The 25,328-nt window shown below is 43.6% G+C and overlaps 1 protein-coding gene across 2 annotated transcripts in view; it reads right to left on the bottom strand.

Annotated features, from left to right (window-relative positions):
• Positions 1-25,328, bottom strand: part of LOC142664638 (sorting nexin-6) — a 75,377-nt gene that overhangs the window by 33,449 nt on the left and 16,600 nt on the right. For both annotated transcript variants that reach the window (XM_075843816.1, XM_075843815.1), the window contains exon 6: positions 13,511-13,634. In XM_075843816.1, coding sequence (XP_075699931.1) covers positions 13,511-13,634 — 124 coding nt within the window. The remainder of the gene's footprint in view (positions 1-13,510; positions 13,635-25,328) is intronic.

Genomic DNA, 25,328 nt, shown 5'->3' with positions numbered 1-25,328 from the left:
CGACCACATTTTTCCACTATCATAAAGTCCAATGTGTCACAAGAAAACAATCTCAGAATCGCTTTGATAGGTAAAAGCGTTCCGGAGTTATTACCACATAAAGTGAAATATGTCAGATTTGAAAAAATGGGTCTGGTCCTGAAGGCCAAAATGAGCTTGGTCCTGAAGGGGTTAAAGACACTATCCAATTTTGTTTTCTATTTGCTCTTCTCACTGGTTTCCCTGAGGGTTGTAAGTACAATATGGATAATAAAAATGATGTATAGGCCTAAACAAGGATTAAGGCTTCATGCCCACTTCAGTCTTTTCCGTCAGGGTGCTAGCCGTTTTTCGGACGACTAGCACCCTGACCCATTCATTTCAATGGGGCCATGCACACTTGTTTTTTTGACGGTCCCGTTGCTCCGTTTCGATCCAAAGTAGAGCATGTCCTACTTTGGTCCGAGATTCCGTGACCGTGAGGCCCATGCAAGTTAATGAAGCCGTCAAAAAACTGAAGGCCACACCACGGACGGTATCCGTGTGCCGTCCGTGTGTTACGGAGCAGTTGCCTAGCAACGGGCGGGTGGGCAGAAGTACATTAGAGCTATTACACTAATCGGCAGCCACTTCTTTCTATCCAGCACTGATAGAGAAGAAGGCTGCTGATAAAAATAAAAAAGCAGTTCATACGTACCCCGGTCGTTGTCTTGGTGACAAGTCCCTCTTCTTCCTCTAGTCCAACCTTCCTGTATGACTCGGCAGTCCATGTGGCCGCTGCAGCCTGTGATTGGCTGCAGAGGCGGTCACATGGGATGAAGCGTCATCCCAGGAGGCTGGCCTTCTGACGTCATCCAGTCCGGCATTCTGTTATGGCTTTTATCCCATGTGACCGCCACTACAGCCTGTGATTGGCTGCAGCGGTGACATGGGATGAAACATCATCCCAGGAGGCCGGACAGGAGGAAAAAGCAGGGAGTTATGGGTAAGTATGAACGGATTTTATTTTTTATTTCATTAGAATTGTATTTTGCAAGCGCCGAGCATGGTCATTCTTAAGCACTAGTCACTGTCCAGGGTGCTGAAAGAGTTACTGCCGATCAGTGCAGCCCATTAACTCTTTCAGCACCTTGTACAGCGACTAGCGCTGAACAATACTCTTTCAGCACCCTGGACAGTACCATGCTCGGCGCTCGGAAAAACGGAGTGAACATGGATAACAAAACGGGCACATAGATCCGTCAAAAACGGCCAATAAAACGGTGAAGGAAGAGTGCATGAGGCCTAATTCAGAGGCTTAGCCTATGTTCAAAAGAAAGATGGCTGCCATAGGTTCCTCAGTGCAATGTGGAAGGAAGGCATTTTTTCTCTACTACAACAGTGTCTGAATGTGTAAAAGGTGGTGAGGAGGCTCCCCTGAAAAAAACAATTCTCCTTCCCCCAGCATTTTATTACTACTATACAGTTTAATTCTTCTACTAAAAAGGGTTGAAACAGAAACCACAAAACAGAAAATGTGATTTTAAAGAACACTGAACAAGTATCCAGTTTAGATGCCCCATTTACAGTAGCAGAGGTTCAGGATGAAATACGGGATTTGGCCTTGAATAAGTCTCCTGGCCCCGATGGGCTATCTATAGATGTTTATAGAAGGCATTTGGACACTATGGCCGACTCCTACTGGATATCCTTAATCAAGCCTCACACTTACATTCAGTTCCCTCTACATTATATGATGCTACGATTGTGCTACTAAAACCCTCTTGAGTGTGGCTCCTATAGGCCCATATCACTGGTCAATGTAGACTACAAAATCTTGACTAAGATGCTAGCCAGAAGAATAAATGAGGTTATCCTTTCTATAATCCACTCAGATCAGGCTGGGTTTATGCCAGGAAAGTCCACTACTATAAATTAGGAAGGTGCAAACTATTATACAGTTATGCAGAGAACATGATATGGCATGGGCAATTGCCTCTTTGGATACAATGAAGGCATTCGATTCTGTGGAACGGTCCTTTCTATGTGCCTGCTTGACACGTTTTGGCTTTGGTCCCCAGTTTCAAATATGGATTAGACTGATTTATGCATCCCCTATAGCTAATGTGGCTGTTAACAACGTTCCCTCCCTCCCTTTCCCTCTAGCTCGTGGCACGAGACGGGGTTGTCCCTTATCTCCAGCTTTATTTGCTGCAGCAATAGAACTTAGACTCCGCTCCTCACCAGACATTACGGGCATCACATGGAAGGATAGGACGACTGGTGGGTTTATATGCCGATGATATGGTCCTTTTTTTTTTTTTTAAGAAACCCCTGAGATTCCTTTCACTTACCTATCCAATTACTTTTTTTTTTAAACTCATTTTATTGAAGGAGGTACATAAACACAAATGGTAAAAGAAACTTCTGGGCCCCCGCGCAGCGGACATGCCCAATAGTAATACAAAAGTGCGTGTTACAATATGTCAGCAATGCATGACATTACAATAAATCTCAAACATACAAGAAATAAACTAAAACATAGTATATAAAACAGATCACATACAGTGAAGGAAATAAGTATTTGATCCCTTGCTGATTTTGTAAGTTTGCCCACTGTCAAAAGACATGAACAGTCTAGAATTTTTAGGCTAGGTTAATTTTACCAGTGAGAGATAGATTATATAAAAAAAGAAAAAAAAAAGAAAAATCTGTCAAAATTATATATAATTTATTTGCATTGTGCACAGAGAAATAAGTATTTGATCCCCTACCAACCATTAAGAGTTCAGCCTCCTCCAGACCAGTTACACGCTCCAAATCAACTTGGTGCCTGCATTAAAGACAGCTGTCTTAAAGGGTCACCTGTATAAAAAGGCTCCTCTCCACAGACTCAATCAGTCTGACTCTAACCTCTACAACATGGGCAAGACCAAAGAGCTTTCTAAGGATGTCAGGAACAAGTTCATAGACCTGCACAAGGCTGGAATGGGCTACAAAACCATAAGTAAGACGCTGGATGAGAAGGAGACAACTGTTGGTGCAATAGTAAGAAAATGGAAGACATACAAAATGACTGTCAATCGACATTGATCTGGGGCTCCATGCAAAATCTCACCTCGTGGGTTAACCTTGATCCTGAGGAAGGTGAGAGCTCAGCTGAAAACTACACGGGGGGAACTTGTTAATGATCTCAAGGCAGCTGGGACCACAGTCACCAAGAAAACCATTGGTAACACATTACACCGTAATGGATTAAAATCCTGCAGTGCCCGCAAGGTCCCCCTGCTCAAGAAGGCACATGTACAGGCCCGTCTGAAGTTTGCAAATGAACATCTGGATGATTCCGAGAGTGATTGGGAGAAGGTGCTGTGGTCAGATGAGACTAAAATTGAGCTCTTTGGCATTAACTCAACTCGCCGTGTTTGGAGGAAGAGAAATGCTGCCTATGACCCAAAGAACACCGTCCCCACTGTCAAGCATGGAGGTGGAAACATTATGTTTTGGGGGTGTTTCTCTGCTAAAGGCACAGGACTACTTCACCGCATCAATGGGAGAATGGATGGAGCCATGTACCGTCAAATCCTGAGTGACAACCTCCTTCCCTCCACCAGGACATTAAAAATGGCTCGTGGCTGGGTTTTCCAGCACGACAATGACCCGAAACATACAGCCAAGGCAACAAAGGAGTGGCTCAAAAAGAAGCACATTAAGGTCATGGAGTGGCCTAGCCAGTCTCCAGACCTTAACCCCATCGAAAACTTATGGAGGGAGCTGAAGATCCGAGTTGCCAAGCGACAGCCTCGAAATCTTAATGATTTACAGATGATCTGCAAAGAGGACTGGGCCAAAATTCCATCTAACATGTGTGCAAACCTCATCATCAACTACAAAAAACGTCTGACTGCTGTGCTTGCCAACAAGGGTTTTGCCACCAAGTATTAAGTCTTGTTTGCCAAAGGGATCAAATCCTTATTTCTCTGTGCACAATGCAAATAAATATATATAATTGACAGATTTTCTGTTTTTTTTTTAAATCTATCTATCTCTCACTGGTAAAATTAACCTAGCCTAAAAATTCTAGACTGTTCATGTCTTTTGACAGTGGGCAAACTTACAAAATCAGCAAGGGATCAAATACTTATTTCCTTCACTGTATCTAAGGATTCATCAGGAGATTACATGAATAGCAACAGGTCATCAGCATACAATGCCACTCGGTGCTCCGCAGAGCTTAGGGGTATGCCCCAGTAAACCACATCAGATCTAAGTAAAATAGCCAGGGGTTCCACAGCAATAGCAAATAATAAAGGGGAGAGTGGACAATCCTGTCTGGTACCCCGAGCTAAATTAAAATATGGAGAGAGCTGTCCATTTAAAAACACCGCCGCTCTGGGATGTAAATACAATAAGGAGACCCACTGACAAAACACAGGACCAAATCCAAACCCACGCAGAATATGGAGTAAGTATGGCCACTCAATGGAGTCAAAGGCCTTGGCTGCATCCAAAGATGCCAAGGCCCAGTCCGCACCCTGTCGCGATGCAATCTGGGAGACAATTTGGACTCTGCGTAGGTTGTCCGATGTACTTCTCCCTTGTATAAACCCAGCCTGGTCAGGATGGATAATAGAAGGCAGAATACCATTAAGCCTATTTGCCAATACCTTGGTCAATATTTTATAGTCCATGTTAAGCAATGCTATGGGTCTATAGGAAGAACATTCGAAGGGATCCTTATCTGGCTTAAGTATCACCACTACTGTGGCCTCATAAAATGAGTCAGGCAGGGACACTGCTAACAAAGATTTATGGTAAGTATGAAGGAGTTCTGGGAGTAACTGCTCTTTGTATCTCAAATAAACCTCCAAAAGGTATGCCATCAGGCCCCGAGGCTTTCCCCTTAGACATATCCGTCACTGCCTCATTTAGCTCTTCTATAATGATCATGCCATCAAGTAGGAGTTTCTGTTCATTAGTTATAGAGGGGCAGGTGATAGATTCACAGTATACCCGTAATTCTTCTGCAGACTTTGTAAACCTAGAGACATATAAATCTTTGTAGAAATCAGAGAATGCAGAAAGTATATCCGACGTAGCAGTGAGAACAACACCATTAGGGCTTCTAATTTTCAAAATAGCTGGGGAGGAAGTGTTCTGATGGACTAAGTGTGCTAACAGGCTGCTAGATTGGTTTCCTTGTTCAAAATATTTCTGATTTGCAAAGAACATTCTACGCTTGCTTTTTTTGGTCAAATACAACAAATATTGTCTACCCGCCTGTAACCAGCTGACTATTGTCTTCCGAAGGGTCCGAGACATAAGTGGCTTCCAGTACTTTGCAGGAGTTAGCTAAATCCTGTTCCCTTTTAACGGATTCCCTTTTTATATATGAAATGGAGGACTGAAGACAGCCCCTCAGATAGGCTTTCAGTGTATCCCAGTAAGCGGAGTGGTTTGTGCCATTCACGTTGCCCTGAAGTTGATCAGGAATGCGATCCTGCTGGGTAAATGGAGTTAACCAAAATGGATGTAATTTCCTGCATGTGTGGCTCCTACTCTGGGACGTGGTCAATCTAGCCATTATAGGAGAGTGATCAGAAAACGCACGGGGTAAATGTTCTACAGAAGAAAGCACCGAACACGCCCGTACATTACTGCAGATGTAGTCAATACGGGACAGTGCATTTCTCCCCGGGGTATAACAAAGTATATTCCAGGACATCAGGCCACATATATCTCAAAAGATCATACCAACCTCTCTCTTCCAGAAATGAAAATAAAGGAAGGGGTCTAGATACACAGGGAGGATCAGTTCCCCCACCCAGTCGAAATCTGTCCATTGTAGGGTTAGCTACAGAATTAGCATCTCCCATGCAGAGGACCTTAGCTTGGGGATACGCTGATGCAAAATTGGCTGCCTCATAGAGGATCGCTAGGGATTGTGCAGGAGGAATATATACACGCAGGAAGACAAAAGGTTGACTCTCAATCCAGGCATGCACAAAAATATATATCCCGTCTGGGTCCTTCTTCATGACTCCCATCTCAGGGATTTATGAATTAGTATGGAATAGGAGGAATACGTGGAATGTGTTGACCATTGTACCCATGGCTCTCTCATAAATGTAATGGTGTCTGGCATTAAATGCGTTTCTTGCAAACATATTACTTGTGGGCCTCGTGCTCGGATCTGGGAGAAAACTTGATTGCGTTTACGTGGCTCTCCCAATCCTCGCACATTCCAAGACAGAACACTTAAAGACATCATGCACCGCTAAATGAATGACCCTTGAATAAAAATAAAAAAGTTTTTACCAACAAAACGAAAATAAAGGAGGGGAAATCAGTCCCCTTGCAAAGCTAGAAGACACGTCTAACTAGGGGAATAGTATATCCCCTCTGAAACACGGGGGTAGTCTGTGTGAAACTGGAAACTCTGCACAGACTATTGCTCCATCCTCCTCCCTCCAGCATCTCCAACCCACACAAGACAGGTATATAACCTGTCATACAAGAACCCGCAATAATAGGACTGGGGGCTCCCAGTCATGTAAAACTCAGTGCACAATGATCATCGCACTGGATATGGGACCATAAGTCGCCCCAGGACGGGCCAACAGCCCGCCCAAGGACAGCTCAGGGCCCCCAACCAGAAACAGCAATACAATCAATAGGGAAAAGTACAGTGGTCAGAAAGAGTATACACACAGTGAAGTCATGTCAGATATGCATATAGTATACCACAGAGCAGCAAACTGGATCGGTCAAAAAAGAAGAAATCCCGATGAAGTCCCAAAGGCAAATCGCAGCTCCACGAAAGTCACCGAGTCCCCATGACCATGGCTCAAAAGATCAGGTAACATAACAATCACGGTCTTGGATCCGGAATATTTAGGCTATTCAGCCATTCGTCAGCCTCTCCCGGAGTGTTGAAAAAGATAGATCTGTCATGAACGACGGAGTCGTGCCGGGAAGACCATGGAATATTGAATCTGAAGATCTCTCAACCGTCGTTTAACTCCAACAAAAGTAGCCCGAGCTTTCTGAAGTGAAGCAGAGAAATCTGGAAAAATCGCGACCGTGGCGGTGTTGAGTGATCCGGCCCTTTTGGCAGCTCTCAAAATGGCATCTCCATCTTTACTGCTGAGTAATTGAACCAACATAGGCCTAGGCATGGCCCCCGGCGGGGGCGGTCTGGCAGGAACGCGATGTGCCCGTTCAACCGCATAAGCCGCAGATAGTGTAGTGTATCTTTGAGCCATTGCTCCATAAATATCCCCGGATCCTTGCCTTCAGTACATTCTGGCAAGCCCAGGATACGATTATTCCTGCACATCCTGTTCTCGAGATCGTCCGATCTTTGTGCCCATGCATCCGCCGCCCTTTCCAGGGCCCCAATTTGCCGCACCACAGGGGCAGAATCATCCTCTATTTGAGATATCCGATTTTCGGTATCTCGTACCCAATCTCTTAGTTTCTGGAGGTCCTGACACATCAATCCAAGGTCAACCTTAACCTCATCAATTTTCCCAGTAAGAGAAGTGGTAGACTCACGTATAGCAGTCAGGAGCTGTGCTGTAACTTGCTTCAATGATGGTTCCAAACCCTCATCTCCTGGAGGGTCCGCCTCCTCATGCTGCTGTCCAGGAGTAACGGCGCCATGATGGCTACTCGATCTTGCAAACTCTTTGAGGCGGTCAGCAGCCGCCGACTGGCGTGTCTTGCTCATTTTGAGCTCTCCTCTGCTATGCCTGCGAGTGCCCCGAGTTCAAGGAGTATTTGCGGGAAGTTTTACAGCAGGATTAGTGCAGAAACACTGAAGCTGGGACGGAGCTCTTACAGCATGCGACTGCTCGCGGCGGGAGTTAGACACGCCCCCCACCTATCCAATTACCTAATACTTTTTCACGATACTCAGGACTAAAATTAAATTGGCAGAAATCGGCTATAATGTACATGGTTAGAAATCCCACTCCTGGTCCGTTGCACTCGACAATATGGTCTTGAAACAGTCTCCCAGTTTAAATATATTGGGATTAATATGGTTCTTCATCACAATCGTGCCCATGCAACTTCTATTACTCCGCTATTAGGACAGATAGACAAATTTAGATCATGGTCCAAATTAGCATTATCCGTAGCAGGCCGCATAAAATTAGTTAAAATGGTAGAACAACCTAAATGTACGTATGTGTTGCAACATATGCCTGATGTGGTACCCATGTCCTTCTTCCAATCCCTTAATTCCTTAGTCATTACGTTCATCTAGATCCAAACTTAAATTCACTACCTTACAACGTCCTAAAACTGATGGAGGTATGGCTTTGTCAGACATTCATGTATATTACCTGGCTGGTCAACTCCGTAATATATGAGACCGGGTGCGTAATGCTCCTCTTTCTGATGCAGATTTGGCATCTGTGGTAGCGGGTCATAGCTTGCTTAGTTTTTTAGAATATCCAGGATTCACTACGCGAATTACCTTACTTCTTCAAAAACAATGCGGCATTAACAATTTGGCATACGTCTAAAACAGTACTTGCTTATAAGGACACTATTCCTGAATTACCTCTGTGGCATAACCCTACTTTACCCGCTATTCAAACACTGGCTGACTCAGATCTGGGAATTGTTCAACTTATATTCACACAGATGCAGGATACCTACCATGTTCCAGGGTTACAATGGTACAGATACTTGCAGCTCCGCCATGCCCTACAGGTACAATTTCCACCTAGCACAACAATTATCTCTAATTAACCCTTTATTGACTATTGAAGTCTCAGGGCCCCAGAGGCATCATCTCGGCCCTATATACTCATTTGCTCTCAGCCAGGATAACTTACACTCCCAGTACTTGATAAGCGGAAAATACAATTATGAGATCTTTCCCCCCTGACTACGTGAATGACCTGTTATGTTCACATTTATTGGTGTCTCCGGCAATCAATAATAGACTTATTCAGTTATATATTATCCACCAGACTTCTCACACCTATACCGAATGGGTAGAACTCACATAGTTACATAGTTAGTACGGCTGAAAAAAAGACACATGTCCATCAAGTTCAACCAAGGGAAGGGAAAAGGGAAGGAAAAATTTCTACACATAGGAGCTAATATTTTTTTGTTCTAGGAAATTATCTAACCCTTTTTTAAAGCCATCTCCTGTCCCTGCTGTGACCAGCTCCTGCGGTAGGCTATTCCATAAATTCACAGTTCTCACTGTAAAGAAGCCTTGTCGCCTCTGCAGCTTGAACCTTTTTTTCTCCAGACGGAGGGAGTGCCCCCTTGTTTTTTGAGGGGGTTTTACAAGGAACAGGATTTCACCATATTTTTTGTATGTGCCATTAATATATTTATATAAGTTAATCATGTCCCCCCTTAGTCGTCTTTTTTCAAGGCTAAATAGGTTTAATTCTTTCAATCTTTCCTCATAACTTAAATTCTCCATGCCCCTTATTAGCTTCGTTGCTCTTCTTTGTATTTTTTCCAACTCCAGGGCATCCTTTCTATGAACTGGAGCCCAGAACTGAACTGCATATTCTAGATGAGGCCTCACTAATGCTTTGTAAAGTGGCATTATTACATCCCTGTCCCGCGAGTCCATGCCTCTTTTAATACACGACAATATCCTGCTGGCCTTTGAAGCAGCTGATTGACACTGCATGCTGTTATTGAGTTTATGATTTACAAGTACACCCAGATCCTTCTCAACAAGTGAATCCGCCAGTGTAGCGCCCCCTAGGACATATGATGCATGCAGGTTGTTGGTACCAAGATGCATAACTTTACATTTATCTACATTAAACTTCATTTGCCAAGTGGACGCCCAAACACTTAGTTTGTTTAAATCTGCCTGTAATTCATGAACATCTTCCATAGTCTGAACTATATTACATAGCTTGGTGTCATCTGCAAAAATAGAAATAGTGCTATTAATCCCTTCCTCTATATCATTAATAAATAAGTTGAATAATAGTGGTCCCAGCACTGAACCCTGGGGTACACCACTTATAACCGGGGACCATTCAGAGAAGGAATCATTGACCACAACCCTCTGGATACGGTCCTTGAGCCAATTCTCAATCCAATTACAAACTATATTTTCTAAACCTATAGTCCTTAATTTACCCATTAGGCGCCTATGGGGGACAGTGTCAAATGCCTTTGCAAAGTCCAAAAACACTAAATCCACAGCGGCCCCTCTGTCTAGACTTCTGCTCACCTCTTCATAAAAACAGATTAGGTTAGTTTGACAACTTCTGTCCTTAGTAAAACCGTGCTGGCTGTCACTTATAATGCTATTTATTGTCACATAATCCTGTATATAGTCCCTCAATAGCCCCTCAAACATTTTCCCCACGATGGATGTTAAGCTTACTGGTCTATAATTACCCGGGGAAGACCTAGAGCCCTTTTTGAAAATAGGCACCACATTTGCCCTGCGCCAGTCCCTTGGCACTATACCTGTCACTAGAGATTCTCTGAATATTATGAAAAGGGGGACAGAAATAACTGAACTAAGCTCTTTAAGAATTCTAGGGTGTAACCCATCTGGTCCCGGAGCCTTGTGCACATTTATTTTATTTAATTTAGCTTGGACCATCTCTACATTCATCCAATTCAGTATATCAACTGATATATTAACAGCACCGGCAGCGGCTACATCAGCTGCTCTTTCTTCTGTTGTATATACAGAGCTAAAGAACCCATTTAGTAACTCTGCCTTCTCTTGATCCCCTGTGATCAACTCCCCATTACCATTATCTAGGGGTCCTACATGTTCAGACCTTGGCTTTTTTGCATTTATATGCTTGAAGAATTTTTTAGGATTTGTTTTACTATCCTTGGCCACCTGCCTTTCATTTTGTATTTTTGCTAATTTTATTACATTTTTACAGATTTTATTAAGCTCTTTATATTTTACAAAGGCTACAGCTGTACCCTCAGATTTGTATTTTTTAAATGCCCTTTTTTTGTCATGTATTGCCCCTTTCACAGAAGGTGTAAGCCATGTGGGGTTTAATTTGAGTCGTTTATACTTATTACCTGTAGGAATAAATTTTGCACTATAATAACTCAAAGTAGATTTGAAAATCTCCCATTTATCATTTGTTCCATTATTTGACATTAGTTCTTCCCAGTCTATATCCTGAATTGCAGCCCTCATCCTGGGGAAATTGGCTCTCTTAAAATTAAATGTTTTTGCCCTCCCATCAGATTGCCAAAGATGTTATCACTCGGAGGTGGATTTTTGACACCTCATTTGGGAATGTTCATTTGTTTCGGTTTTTTGTAAACAAGTCTACGATGTTATTGCACCTACGCTACCATCCCCTTTGCTGTTCACACAGAAAATTGCCTTGTTAGGGCTTCTGGAGGAGGAACTCTGGTCACATTATACATGTATTTTTTTTTTAGAGAAACTTTTTTGCAAGGAAAACGATAGCTATGCACTGGATGGCAGATATGCCACCATAGCGATCGGCATGGAAAACTCTTGTCAATACTATCATTTCCTATGAGCAATTACTTTATCACACGGGCTGCCCTGATAAATTTCGTAAAATCTGGGGTCAATGGTGGGATATCCAATGTTTCTGATAACCATCTTTCATAAAGTGTTGATAACCTGATATGTCAGTTATACATAACAGAGAATATGACATAGGCCTTAGGTTTTGTTAAAATGTCTACTTTTGGTTTGGTAGACTTCTTACACTCCGGTCACTCCATATATTTCATTTATGGAGATTAGCAATTCGATGACCAGCTCATATTACTATGTGTATATTATTGTGATATACGGCTTATCTGCTGGTGATGTTACTACCCACTTCATATATTCTCCAATTGCTTCTCATGTTTTTGTAAAATGTTGAATTAAACTAAAATAAATAAATAAAAAGGTCACGTTGGGCAATGGAGTTGACTTCTTTACACGTCCTTGCTGTTCTCTATGGCTGTAGTGTGGACATAATCTAGGTTGCAGTAAAATCTTAAAGAGCAACTAAACTTAAAAACTTCACTTGAAAAGCCGATCAGAAACTAAGCTGCACAGCGCTCACCCAATCGGTGGGGGGTCTCAGTGCTTGGACGATGACCGATCAAAACTTGAGACGTAAAAAGTATTTAAAAAGTTTAGTTAGGATGGGACTTTTCTTAAAAGGCAGTTAACATGTTTTAAACAAGTTTTTTTCCTATTATGGCCTAATTCAAGGATTAATATTTTCTAATTTAAAAGCACAAATTCTTACCCACCCAACTATCAGCCTTTGTACTAGGGCATATCAATCACTACTAAAGATCAAGTGAGATTTACAGCATGTACACCAGCATATAGATACTACGAGACAATCTAGGTGGGAAGAAGTGCAGATGGAAAGGGGTTAAATATGATCGGGGACCAATGCTAGTGGTCTCCGATCGTTGTCCTGAAGTCCGAGGCTGTTAGCAACAGCCCAGGCTTCAGGAGCACTCTGCACAATGCGGGAAAAGTTCTTCTGAAGTGCCACCTTTTCACGTCGGCACTCCAGAAGAACTACCCCAAACGGCCGGTCATTAAGGGGTATCTCTAGAATCCACAGGATTGTTTTGAATTTTCTGATCACTGAAGGACCCACCGCTGGGACCCCAACTAATCGTGAGCACCGGAGTCCTGAACCCGCTGTTCCTCCTCACTGCTTGACTGCAGTGAAGACATTGAATGGAGCAGTGGTCAAGCATGCGTGCTGATGCTCCATTCAAAGTTTGGGAATGAGCGCTCAGGTGTTTTAGTAACTCATCTGTACACTGTATGTAGTGAACATGCTGCCCTGCTTAATGTACAGGGTAGCTATATACAGATAATGCTGAGTATTTATACGGGTTGCGGCTGACACGTGAAGTGCTCATCGCTGTCAATCAGAACCGTGGGGCGTGCAGTAAGGAGGATCGAAAAGATCAGGACCCCTGTTCTCTCGATCAGTTGAGGTCCAAGCAGATCAGAAAATGACCCAGCCTGTGCATAGGTGATTTTTTTTTTGTTCCGGGAAAACCCCAATAGGGTATTTTCACACGGCTTTTCAGCCGTTTTTCAGGCCGTTAACGCCCAGAAAAACGGCTGAAAATACAGGGGCTGAACACCTCTAAACATCTGCCCACTGATTTCAGTGGGGAAAACGCCCGTCTCTTCTTGAGATGTTTTTCATGGTCTCAATAGAAAACCAGCTTCAAAAACAGCCAAAAAAAAGCATAAAAAAACGCTTTATGCATAAAGACGGCTGAAAATCAGGAGCGGTTTTCCCTTGAAAACAGCTCCGTATTTTACAGCAGTTTTTGTTTGCCATGTGAACATACCCTTAATGATCAACCATATGCCTGAACAGAAGGCAAAAAGGTATTTTTCTAGCGCTACCACCATTATGTTCTAGCAATTGGTGGAAGGCAAAGCAATCAGACACTGCTAGTACATCCTAGCGATATACCAATGTCTGTTAAGACAGCCCCTTTAAGTGACGTACTTGGTCTATAACTTACATCTGAGATATGACAGTATGCAACTTACATCTTGATTGTACTCCAAAAAGACATGAAAATTTAAATCTTTTCTAAGAATAGGATGGGCTGCCACACGACACAGGAACACTTCATGCATTGCCACAGTTTTCTTGAAAATAGCCAGATACTCTCTGCAAACAAAAAGACATCACGTTTAATATATAAATCAATGCAGTTACTAAATCTATTAATGAACTAAATGGAACCATCTGATCATGTAGATGCATATGCTCACTTGCAATTCCTTCAAGGTTCTGTTGCCAGTACCATACTTGAGAACTCTTAAGATGCTATAGAAGTAAAACTTGTTCCCCAATCGGCTGAGCATTCCAAAGCTTTTTTGATGGTTCTTGTTGGGAAAAGGGGCATAGAAGAATGGATATTTCAATCAATGGAAAACTGATTGCAAATAGTTTGAATCATGTGAAATATTGTATCTTGTATCTGTGCACCAACAGGTAGTTTTCTTTGATGCTCGTAAGGTAAACGATATGATCCTGGTTTTACCATTATAAAGCAAAAAGTGTTCACCAATGGAGTAGATTACATTCAAACTATTACTAAGAATTGTTAAAAAGGGTAGATTTCGAAGATACGTTTTTTGTTACAAATAGGGCCACTCATGTCTGTCTGGGTATTGCAGCTCAGCAACATTTAAATAAATGAGCCTGAGCCGCAATACCAGAAGTGGCCAGCTTCAGACTAGTCAGTTTTTGGAAAACCCCTTTACCTCAGTCTTATGCAAGCAGTCCGAATGCAAGGCGGTGATCACATCAGACTTCAGGCTAATGGCCACAAACTTGGAGCTACGGAAACATTGTAGCTCACTGCCAAGTGGTTTCCGTAACTCCCATTTACTTCTTTTTTTTAGTCAAATACTTTTTATTGCACATTTTCAACAATTACAACAGTCCAGAAATAGGACACCCCCCCCCCCCCCACGAATGGTCAACCGTACACCATAAAAAGGAAAATGAACGTATACATTTGTCATACAGAAAAAAATCACCACGCAGGGCAGGAACATATGTTTTACTTCCGCTAGCAGATATAATCTACATGCCATACACCCCTCTGTAGCAGAGGATATCATAACCCACTCTCCACCCAAGTAAGTATTACCCCATTGACACAGACCCAAATCAAATATTCAAGAATTGATTTACCTCCGAATCCCAACAGCCCCACCCCCTAGCAGTCCGGAACTTGCCAACCCATCAGTATGTAACCATGGCAACCAGTGTTTGTCAAACCTGGCAGATGCGCCTCTTAAGAAATATCGCCTTTTCATCAATGAGCAACTGGTTCACTCTAGCCACAAACTCCTGAACCTTTGGGGGAGAAGGCTGAATCCAACCCTGCGCTATGAGTTTCTGGGGCACATACAGTACTCATCCCACTGCCAGTTTCCCATTCGAGTCCAAAGGCAGACGGTCTACACAACCTAAGAGACATACCTTTGGATCCCTAGACAGATATAGAGAACACCTTCCCCACAATTGCAAGTAGGCCAGACCAGTATATATCAAGTTGCGGGCAATCCCACAGCATATGGAGGAGATCGGCAGGCTCCAAACCACATCTTGGACACATAGCATCAGGCCGAATTACCATCCGATGTAACAGCTCCGGCATTTTATACACACCCGGTGAAGTATATTGAGCTGTGAGAGCATACCGCCCTCACTCAGCGAAACATTCGGAACAGCTTCCATTATAGTGGACCACTGGTCTTCATCAATCCCTGGTATATCCCTATCCCATTTACGCATAGCTACCAAAGGATAACTATCCAAAAAAGTAGTCAGCAGGAGATGGTATACCCAAGAGCTTGGACAATATTATCTTGTTGTATAGTCACTTGAACCTGTGAGAACTGTGCCTGAAACTGTGCCTCAATTGTAAATACAGTGAAGGAAATAAGTATTTGATCCCTTGCTGATTTTGCAAGTTTGCTCACTGTCAAAGACATGAACAGTCTAGAATTTTTAGGCTAGGTTAATTTTACCAGTGAGAGATAGATTATATTAAAAAAAAACTGAAAATCACATTGTCAAAATTATATATATTTATTTGCATTGTGCACAGAGAAATAAGGATTTGATCCCTATGGCAAACAAGACTTAATACTTGGTGGAAAAACCCTTGTTGGCAAGCACAGCAGTCAGACGTTTTTTGTAGTTGATGATGAGGTTTGCACACATGTTAGATGGAATTTTGGCCCACTCCTCTTTGCAGATCATCTGTAAATCATTAAGATTTCGAGGCTGTCGCTTGGCAACTCGGATCTTCAGCTCCCTCCATAAGTTTTTGATGGGATTAAGGTCTGGAGACTGGCTAGGCCACTCCATGACCTTAATGTGCTTCTTTTTGAGCCACTCCTTTGTTGCCTTGGCTGTATGTTTCGGGTCATTGTCGTGCTGGAAGACCCAGCCACGAGCCATTTTCAATGTCCTGGTGGAGGGAAGGAGGTTGTCACTCAGGATTTGACGGTACATGGCTCCATCCATTCTCCCATTGATGCGGTGAAGTAGTCCTGTGCCCTTAGCAGAGAAACAACCCCAAAACATAATGTTTCCACCTCCATGCTTGACAGTGGGGACGGTGTTCTTTGGGTCATAGGCAGCATTTCTCTTCCTCCAAACACGGCGAGTTGAGTTAATGCCAAAGAGCTCAATTTTAGTCTCATCTGACCACAGCACCTTATCCCAATCACTCTCGGAATCATCCAGATGTTCATTTGCAAACTTCAGACGGGCCTGTACATGTGCCTTCTTGAGCAGGGGGACCTTGCTGGCACTGCAGGATTTTAATCCATTACGGCGTAATGTGTTACCAATGATATTCTTGGTGACTGTGGTCCCAGCTGTCTTGAGATCATTAACAAGTTCCCCCCGTGTAGTTTTCGGCTGAGCTCCCACCTTCCTCAGGATCAAGAAAACCCCACGAGGTGAGATTTTGCATGGAACCCCAGATCGATGTCGATTGACAGTCATTTATGTATGTCTTCCATTTTCTTACTATTGCACCAAGAGTTGTCTCCTCACCCAGCGTCTTACTTATGGTTTTGTAGCCCATTACAGCCTTGTGCAGGTCTATGATCTTGTCCCTGACATCCTTAGAAAGCTCTTTGGTCTTGCCCATGTTGTAGAGGTTAGAGTCAGACTGATTAATTGAGTCTGTGGAAAGGAGTCTTTTATACAGGTGACCATTTAAGACAGCTGTCTTTAATGCAGGCACCAAGTTGATTTGGAGCATGTAACTGGTCTGGAGGAGGCTGAACTCTTAATGGTTGGTAGGGGATCAAATACTTATTTCTCTGTGCACAATGCAAATAAATATATATAATTTTGACTGATTTTCTGTTTTTTTGTTAATATAATCTATCTCACTGGTAAAATTAACCTAGCCTAAAAATTCTAGACTGTTCATGTCTTTGACAGTGGGCAAACTTACAAAATCAGCAAGGGATCAAATACTTATTTCCTTCACTGCACCTATAGAACCCTCTATATCGAACATTAAGAGGAACTGCTGAAAGGATTTAGAAGGTAGACCCACTTGTCAATTGAGATACCCTCGTAAGCCGTGCCTCCATCCAGTACTCCAAACTGTCTAGGCCCATGACCTCAGGAAGCAGTCTGTTTCCCCATTTGGTAATATACTCCGTGTATCCCGTCACCCCTCAATGGCTTAACTTTCCCCCAGGTTTTATGAATGAGATCCAACGTTGGAAACACAGATAGTCTACCCGAGAGACGCCCACTCAGCCTCCAATAAAATGTCACATTTCAAAAGATACTGCAATATAACCGTAGATGCGTCTTCCCCAGAACGAGCACCCCAAACTTTAAAGGTGCTGACACTGAGCTACCCAAAAATAAATCCATGGATTCGAGAGAGCCAGTAGCCCCTCAGTTTTGGGCCTTTGCAAAACTTCCAGCCGCAGTCTAGGGCGGTTCCTTCGCCAAATAAGGTCTCGGAAAAGAGCGCTTATCCTGTGGAACCTGGTGAGCTATATCCACACCAGTGCATTATGTACCAAGTAAAGCAATTGCAGCATCAGAATAATTTTTATAAGATTCACACAGCCTATGACAGAAAGAGAGTTTACACCACGCACCTATTTTAAGTTTAAATTTGTGTAGCAAAGGCATGAGATTCAAATCCTCAAAAATCAGATATCCACCGTGTCACCCCTATCCCAAAGTACCGCATTTGTGCAACACATTGGACAGAGCTCCCTATTGTTGCCACAGGCTCAGATAGACATCCAAACTCATCCACCAAGGACATAACCGCTGTTAAAGAGGGTCCCGTATCTCCCAAAAAGAACAACGCATCATCCGCATACAAGGCAATTTTACTTACATAATTCCCATACGTGAATCCTTTAAAAATCGCCGGAGAAAGCCGGTTCGGCTTTCTCCGGTTCGCTGCCGCCAAAAGCTCAATAGCAATTGCAAACAAAAGGGGCGAAAGTGGGACACACTTGTCGTGTACCCCTATGGAGCTGAAATCTCTCCGATAGACCTCCATTAGCCCCAATTCTAGCCTTGGGACCGGAGTACAAAACTTTAACCCAGGAAGTGAAAACCGGACCGACCCACATACTTTCAAGCGTGTGCCACAGATAGGGCCATTCAACACTGTCGAATGCCTTAGCGGCATCCAACGACAGGATGGCTCTGCTACCTACATCAGGCGGAATCTGTAAAGTAAGAAACAGACGCCGAATATTAATAGATGTCGCCTTACCTGGCATAAAGCCTGTTTGATCATCATAATTAATGGAGGAAATTACCTTATTTAACCTGCTGGCCAGGGCTTTTGCGAGAATTTTGACGTCTGTAGACAAAGAGATAGGACGGTAGGACTCGGGAAGAAGTGGGTCCTTACCCTCTTTGTGAAGCACTACAATGGTGGCCTCTTGCATGGATTCCTTGCAAATATCCCACCTGCAGGAACTATTGAATCACCTAGCAGCCTAGGCAACAACACTTCCCCATAGTTTTTATATACTTCCATGGGCAAGCCGTCCACTCCCGGGGCTCTCTCATTGGCTATACCTCGCACAGCCTCCTGCAATTCCTCCCAGCTAAGAGGGCCATCTAACAGGGCCTTATCCTCACTGTTTAGACCAGGGAGATCATCAGTTCCCAGGAAACCTCTAATATCTGCAGTAGTAGGAGACACCTTTGAGGAGTACAAGGAAGCATAAAAGGACTAAGATTCCCAAGACCTCTGGGGTATCAGAGATTTAGGTGCCCGTATATAGTCTTTCAAAGCGGCAATGTGGGAAGACTCATGCTGAGCTTTAGAAATTACAGACATGTGGCCAACCTTTTCCCCCTCCACATAGAACCTCTGTTAGCAAACTGTCTCTTCCTATCTGCCGCCTCTAAAAGGTGGGTTCTCAGGCACGTCTGAGCCGGTTTCAAGCGCTCACTGGTATCAGACACAGGATTAGCTAGAAAATCTACCTCCACAGCGGTCACATCCGCATGCAATTTATCATCCAGAGCCTTTGACTTGGACTTCGTAATATTGATGGACTTAATTACTATCCCTCTCAAGTAGGCTTTCATAGCCTCCCATACCGAATGCACCGATGCCGACCCCGCATTAAATTCTAAATATTCCCGTAGCAACCTTGGAACCTGTTCCCTATCGTGCATAATAGATTACCAAAACGGGTTAAGCTTCCACCCCCCAGAGCCATTATATCCCACCACAGGTTTCAGAACTACCCGCAAGGGAGAGTGGTCCAACAGGGACCTAGACATATATTCCACTTCCCCTATCCTAGGGAGCAGAGTCAGGCTGCAAAGGGGCAAATCAATTCTTGATAGCGAAGCATATGTTGAAGAGCAACAGGAAAACTGCCTATCCTGGGGATGTTTAACCCTCCATAAATCTATAAGGCCTAATTCAGTGAGAAGGACCCCAAAAGGAGTTCGTGACGATCCTACAGATTGGCCTGCAACTCTACATCTATCCCAGGCCGAATCAGGGACATTATTAAATTCTCCAACCAAGAGACAGGGGACGCCAGGGTGCAAGGCTACAAAAGCCAATATCTCTTTCAGCAAGGCCGAGGAAAATGGAGGAGGAATACATACTGACACAAGGACAAGACGCTGTTTGTCAATTCTGCAAAGCAAACAAATATAGAAGCCTTGCACATCAATACTCTGCGCCATGCCCTGGAAAGATATGTCTCTATGCATCAAGATGCTAACTCCTCTAGAATTATGAGAATAAACAGAATGATATGCAGAGGTTATCCACGGCCGTTTCAGTAAATCTATTTTGTCCGCAGTAAGATGCGTTTCTCGCAGGCAGCATATGGCAGGGCGGCATTTCAACATAAATCTAAAGACACCGTGTCTTTTGGTAGCATCAGAGAGCCCTCTGACATTCCAGCTAATTATCAGCGACACAGACATAATTCACCATTAAGACATAGCAGACGTATCCACAAGGCCCGCCACCTCCGAAGCCAGAGTATGCAGTATGGTTCAATCCCCTCCCCCCCAAAACCTTCGGCCCCATAACTAAACATCACTACCACAAATCAATACAGTAATCAGGGTCGCCTAAAAAACAAACACTTTAGCGTTACTGTAGCACATTACCCAACCTATGCATAAACAGTGAGAAAAGGAGTACCCCTCGCTCCCCCTGCCACCCCTGGGATAAATCCAAGGGGGGCAGAAGCAAAAACACAGCAATAGGACATTGCAAAACAAACTGAGCAGTCAAAGGGTCCATTAAAGACAAAAAAAACTCAAAAAAAAAAAAAAAAGAAAAGCCCCTCCGGGGAGACACCTCACGCGTCAGGGGGTGCAGGCTCCAGGCAAAATTGTCCCTCATGCGGATCAAGCCACTGCAAGGCGTTATTAGGATCCTCAAAGAAATGGGTGCCGCCCAAAGCCGCCACCTGAAGTTTGGCGGGAAACCGCTTAGAGTAGACCACTTTCAACTCTCTCAAGCGTTTCTTGATATCCATAAAGCGGGCCCTCCTTTTCTAGACCTCCGCCGAATAATCCGGAAAGAGAGAAATTTTACATCCATTGTTGCGGAGGTCCAGCATATCCCGATCTTTAAAATGAAGAACTTTGGCCAGAATTGGGCACGGCAGCCATCCAGACGGTAATTGTCTGGTGGGCACCCGATGTGCCCTTTCAACGGCAAACAGTGGTGACAATACCTCCTTCCCAAATTGTTGGGCAAACCAGCCTTCAATAAAGTCTGTGGGGTGAGTTCCTTCTGCCTTCTCCGGGACCCCAATAATACGGACATTGTTGCGTCTAGATCTATTCTCCAGATCATCCACCTTTGCCCACAGAGCCATGGAATCTTGCACGGCCCTCCGAGATGCCTTGTTAATTTTAAGCATGCCATCCTCCAGGGTCGAGATTCTAGCTTCCACCTCAGTGGTCCTTTCAGAGATCTTATGGACATCTTGTCTGAGGACAGACAGCTCCTGTCTCATACATCCCACCTGCAGTGACAGGGAACTGATGGCGGTGTTACATTTAGAGATAGCCTTAAAGTGGCCTCTGTCACCACATTATAAGTGCCCCATCTTATACATGATGTGATCGGTGCTGTAATGTAGATTACAGAAGTGTTTTTTTTCATTTAGAAGAACAATCATTTTTGACGGAGTTATGACCTATTTTAGCTTTATGCTAATGAGTTGCTTGGACAACTGGGCGTGTATTACTTTTTGACCAAGTGGGTGTTGTGGAGAGAAGTGTATGACGCGGACCAATCAGCATCATACACTTCTCCTCATTCATTTACAAAGCAGATAGAGATATAGCTATATCGCTACGTGCAGCCACATAAACACACTAGAACGTTACTCAAGTGTCCTGACAGTGAATAGACATTACCTCCAGCCAGGACGTGATTGCCTTGCTGTAAATCTCAAACAAACGCTACAGAAGTATCTGGATTCTGAATAGACATCCCGTCCTGGCTGGAGGTAATGTATATTCACTGTCAGGACACTTGAGTAACATTATAGCGTGTTTATGTGGCTGCACATAGTGTTCTAGTAAGAACGCTATCTGCTGTGTAAATGAATGGGGAGAAGTGTATGAAGTGTATGAAGCCCACTTGGTCAAAAAGTAAACAAGCCCAGTTGTCCATTAAGAAACTCATTAGCATAAAGCTAAAATAGGTCATAACTGTCCAAAAAGTTAGTTTTTCTAAATAAAAAAACACTGCTGTAATCTACATTACAGTGCCGATCACATTATGTAGAAGATAGGGCATTTATAATGTGGTGACAGAGCCTCTTTAAGCACATCTCTCAGCGTGGGCTCCCCAGTAGCCCCCCCCCCCAGGGCTGCCACGTGTTTCGGCATGCGACCGCTGCGGGACCTGTACCTATGCATCCACTGCATCATCCTTGGACGACAGGTGTCCCCGGAGTCAGGACGAGTTAAGATCCAGTTACCGTGCAGAAGCAACAAATTTGTTCACTGGTAATCAGTGGTAAACCTCTGGTTACGGTGGTGGGAGAATATGAGGCAAAGTGCAGTTAGTAAACGGAGCAGTCACTGGATCACTTACAGCTCCATCTTTTGTACCACGAAGGAGAATACAGAGCTATTTCCGGTTTCATGGTTTAGTTTTCTTTTTATAGGCGGATGTTAAAGCATCAGCTAATAAAGAGTAGAAACTGAACATCTAAGGAAGTGATTATCAATCTTAATACTTTGGGGGAACACCTGAACTATTTTTTCCCATTTCTGGGGAACCCCCCTATAGTGAAGTATTCTATAATTCTTGCGCATGAGCTATATTCTGGATTAAGTGTTGACTGTTTGCCAAGCATCTTTAACCCCTTTAGTCTGGGTTCCCACGTACAGGAAACCCTGCAAAATTTTCAGAGGAAATTCTGTGCAGAAATTCAGCAGCATTTACAATAGACGCAAAGTGAGCGATTTAGAAAATCCCATGCCCACACTACAGAAAAGTCATGCGGAAAGTGTTCTGCGGTGTCTTTCGATTCTGCAGTATGTCAAATTATGCTGCGTGTTTGGCCCATAGACTTCATTAAGGGGGAATAAATTCCGCAACAGGTTTTGTTGAGGTTTTTACAGCAGAAAAGCAGTAAAAACTGCTGAGAATCCATAGGCGCACATATACTTAGATTTAATCAATGTTTAACACTAAGGGTAAGTGCACACAACCTATTTTCAGACGTAATGGAGGAGTTTTAACGCCTCAAATTACGCCTGAACAGACGTCTCCAATACGTCGGCAAACAACGGCCCATTGCTTGCAATGGGTCTTACGATGTTCTGTGCAGACTAGCTGTAATTTTACTCGTCGCTGTCAAAAGACGGCGCGTAAAATTACGCCCGCGTCAAAGAAGTGCAGGACAATTCTTGGGACGTAATTGGAGCAGTTTTTCATTGACTCCATTGAAAAACAGCGCCAATAACGTCCGTAATGGACACCGCGAAAAACGCGTGCACTTGTAAAAAAAAACAGCTCTGTCATTTCAGACGTATTTTGCGTTGCCGTGTGAACATAATCTAAATCTGCAGGTAACACGACAGCATTTGCACAGCAATGTTATCAGCAAAATTGCACTATTTGCTACAGATTTCAGCATTTTTTTCTTAACAATTTATTTTATGTTTTTCTCTTTGCATCCCGTCTCTGCACTTATTTTTTGTTTCACGTAGCTGTATGAGACCATTTTTTGCAAGTTGAACTTTTCAACAAATTTTGCAAGTTGAACTGGTGCAATTTTATGACATTTACGTGATCATTTAACCCCTTAACGATGAGCGACGGATATATCCGTTACAAGCAGGTGTTCGTTCCCGCATAGGGATGGATAGATCAGTCGCTCTGATCGCGTGGGTACTGCCAGTGAACCGACGTGATCAGCGGCAGGAGAACGTCTGTTACACACAGCCAGGCTCCTGCCGCAATCGAAGTGCGCTCCGATTCCGGCAGTTTAGCCCATTAGATGCCGCTGTCAATAGCGACATCCAATGCCTTTAACAGAGGGAGGCAGCTCCCTCTGTCACCCTATCGGCACCACTGCAAAGAAATTGCAGGGAGCTGTTGGGTTTCCATGGTAGCCAAGAGCGTAAAAAAAAGGCCCCCAGGTCTGCTTTCAGCAATGGCCTAATAGATTCCCTGTCAGTTTTACACTGATCGGCAACAATGCTTTGGTATACCAAATATACATATACACTTATATAAGCGATCAGCAGATTGCATGGTGAAGTCCCCTAGTGGGACAAAAAAATAAAAAATTAGGCCTAGTGCACACTTCAGTCTTTCTTCAGGGTACTAGCTGTTTTTCTGACGGCTAGCACCCTGACCCATTCATTTCAATGGGTCCAGGCACACCAGTTTTTTTACGGTCCCGTTGCTCCGTTCCGACAAAAGTAGAGCATGTCCTACTTTGGTCCGAAATTCCGTGACTGAGGCCCATGCAAGTTAAAGGGACTGTCAAAAAAACTGAAGGCACACGGAAGGCATCAGTGTGCCGTCCATGTGTGACGGAGCCGTTGCCTAGCAACGGCCGGGTGGGCAGAAGTACATTACAGAAATATTACACTAATCAGCAGCCACTTGTCTCTATCAATCACTGATAGAGAGAAGAGGATGCTGATAAAAAAAATAAAAAGCCGTTCATACCCTGTCGTTGTCTTGGTGACGAGTCCCTCTTCTTCCTCCAGTCCGACCTTCCTGTATGACGCGGCAGCCTGTGATTGGCTGCAGAGGCGGTCACGTGGGATGAAGCATCATCCCTGGAGGCCGGCCTTCTGACGTCATCCAGACTTGCGTGACCGCCATTACAGCCTGTGATTGGCTGAAGCGGTGACATGGGATGAAACGTCATCCCAGGAGGCCGACAGGAGGAAAACGCAGTGAGTTCTGGGTAAGTATGAACTGATTTTTTTATTTTTTATTTCATAAATTGTATTTTGCAAGCGCCGAGCATGGTCATTCTTCAGCGCTAGTCACTGTCCAGGGTGCTGAGAGAGAGTTACCGCCGATCAGTGCAGCCCATTAACTCTTTCAGCACCCTGTACAGTGACTAGCGCTGAACAACCATGCTCTTTCAGCACCCTGGACAGTACCATGCTCGGCGCCCGGAAACATGGAGTGCACATGGAAATCACACGGCCGCTAAAACGGGCTCACGGACCCGTCAAGACGGCCGTGAAACCGTGATGGAAGTGTGCAGGAGGCCTTAGATTACAGTAAAAATAAAAAAACTAAGTAAAACCACTTTTTGGGGAAAAAAGTGCGAAAAACACACAAAAATAAAAACACATGGTATCGCCATGATCGTAACGACGCAAACAATAAAAAGTTAACACATTTAAACCGCCGGGTGAACAGCGTCCAAAAAAAACGCGACAATACAAATGGCAAAATTCTTTACTCCCATTCCCCCCATAAAAAATAAATTAAGTTAAATCAATACCCCATGTACTCCAAAACACTACCAATGAAAACTATACCTTGTCCCGCATAAAACAAGCCCACATATGGCTACAGACAGAAAAAAAAAAAAAGTTACGGGTCTTGGAATATGGCGATGCAAAAGTATTTTTTTTTTAAAAAAGGGTTTTTATTTTGTAAACGTAGCAAAACATAAAACTTTTACATATTTGGTATCCCCGTAATTGTGCCGACCCATAGAATAAAGGTAACATGTTATTTATGCCACACAGTGAACGTTGTAAATTTAGAACGTGAAAAGCAATGCTGGAATAGCGGTTTATTCTTTCCTAAAATAAAGTTAATACAAGTTAATATATTATATGCAC

This window comes from Rhinoderma darwinii, chromosome 12 (assembly GCF_050947455.1).
Source record: "Rhinoderma darwinii isolate aRhiDar2 chromosome 12, aRhiDar2.hap1, whole genome shotgun sequence".
NCBI lineage: Eukaryota > Metazoa > Chordata > Amphibia > Anura > Rhinodermatidae > Rhinoderma > Rhinoderma darwinii.
The sequence above is the reverse complement of the archived record's forward strand: the minus strand, read 5'-3'. Positions and strand labels throughout refer to the sequence as shown.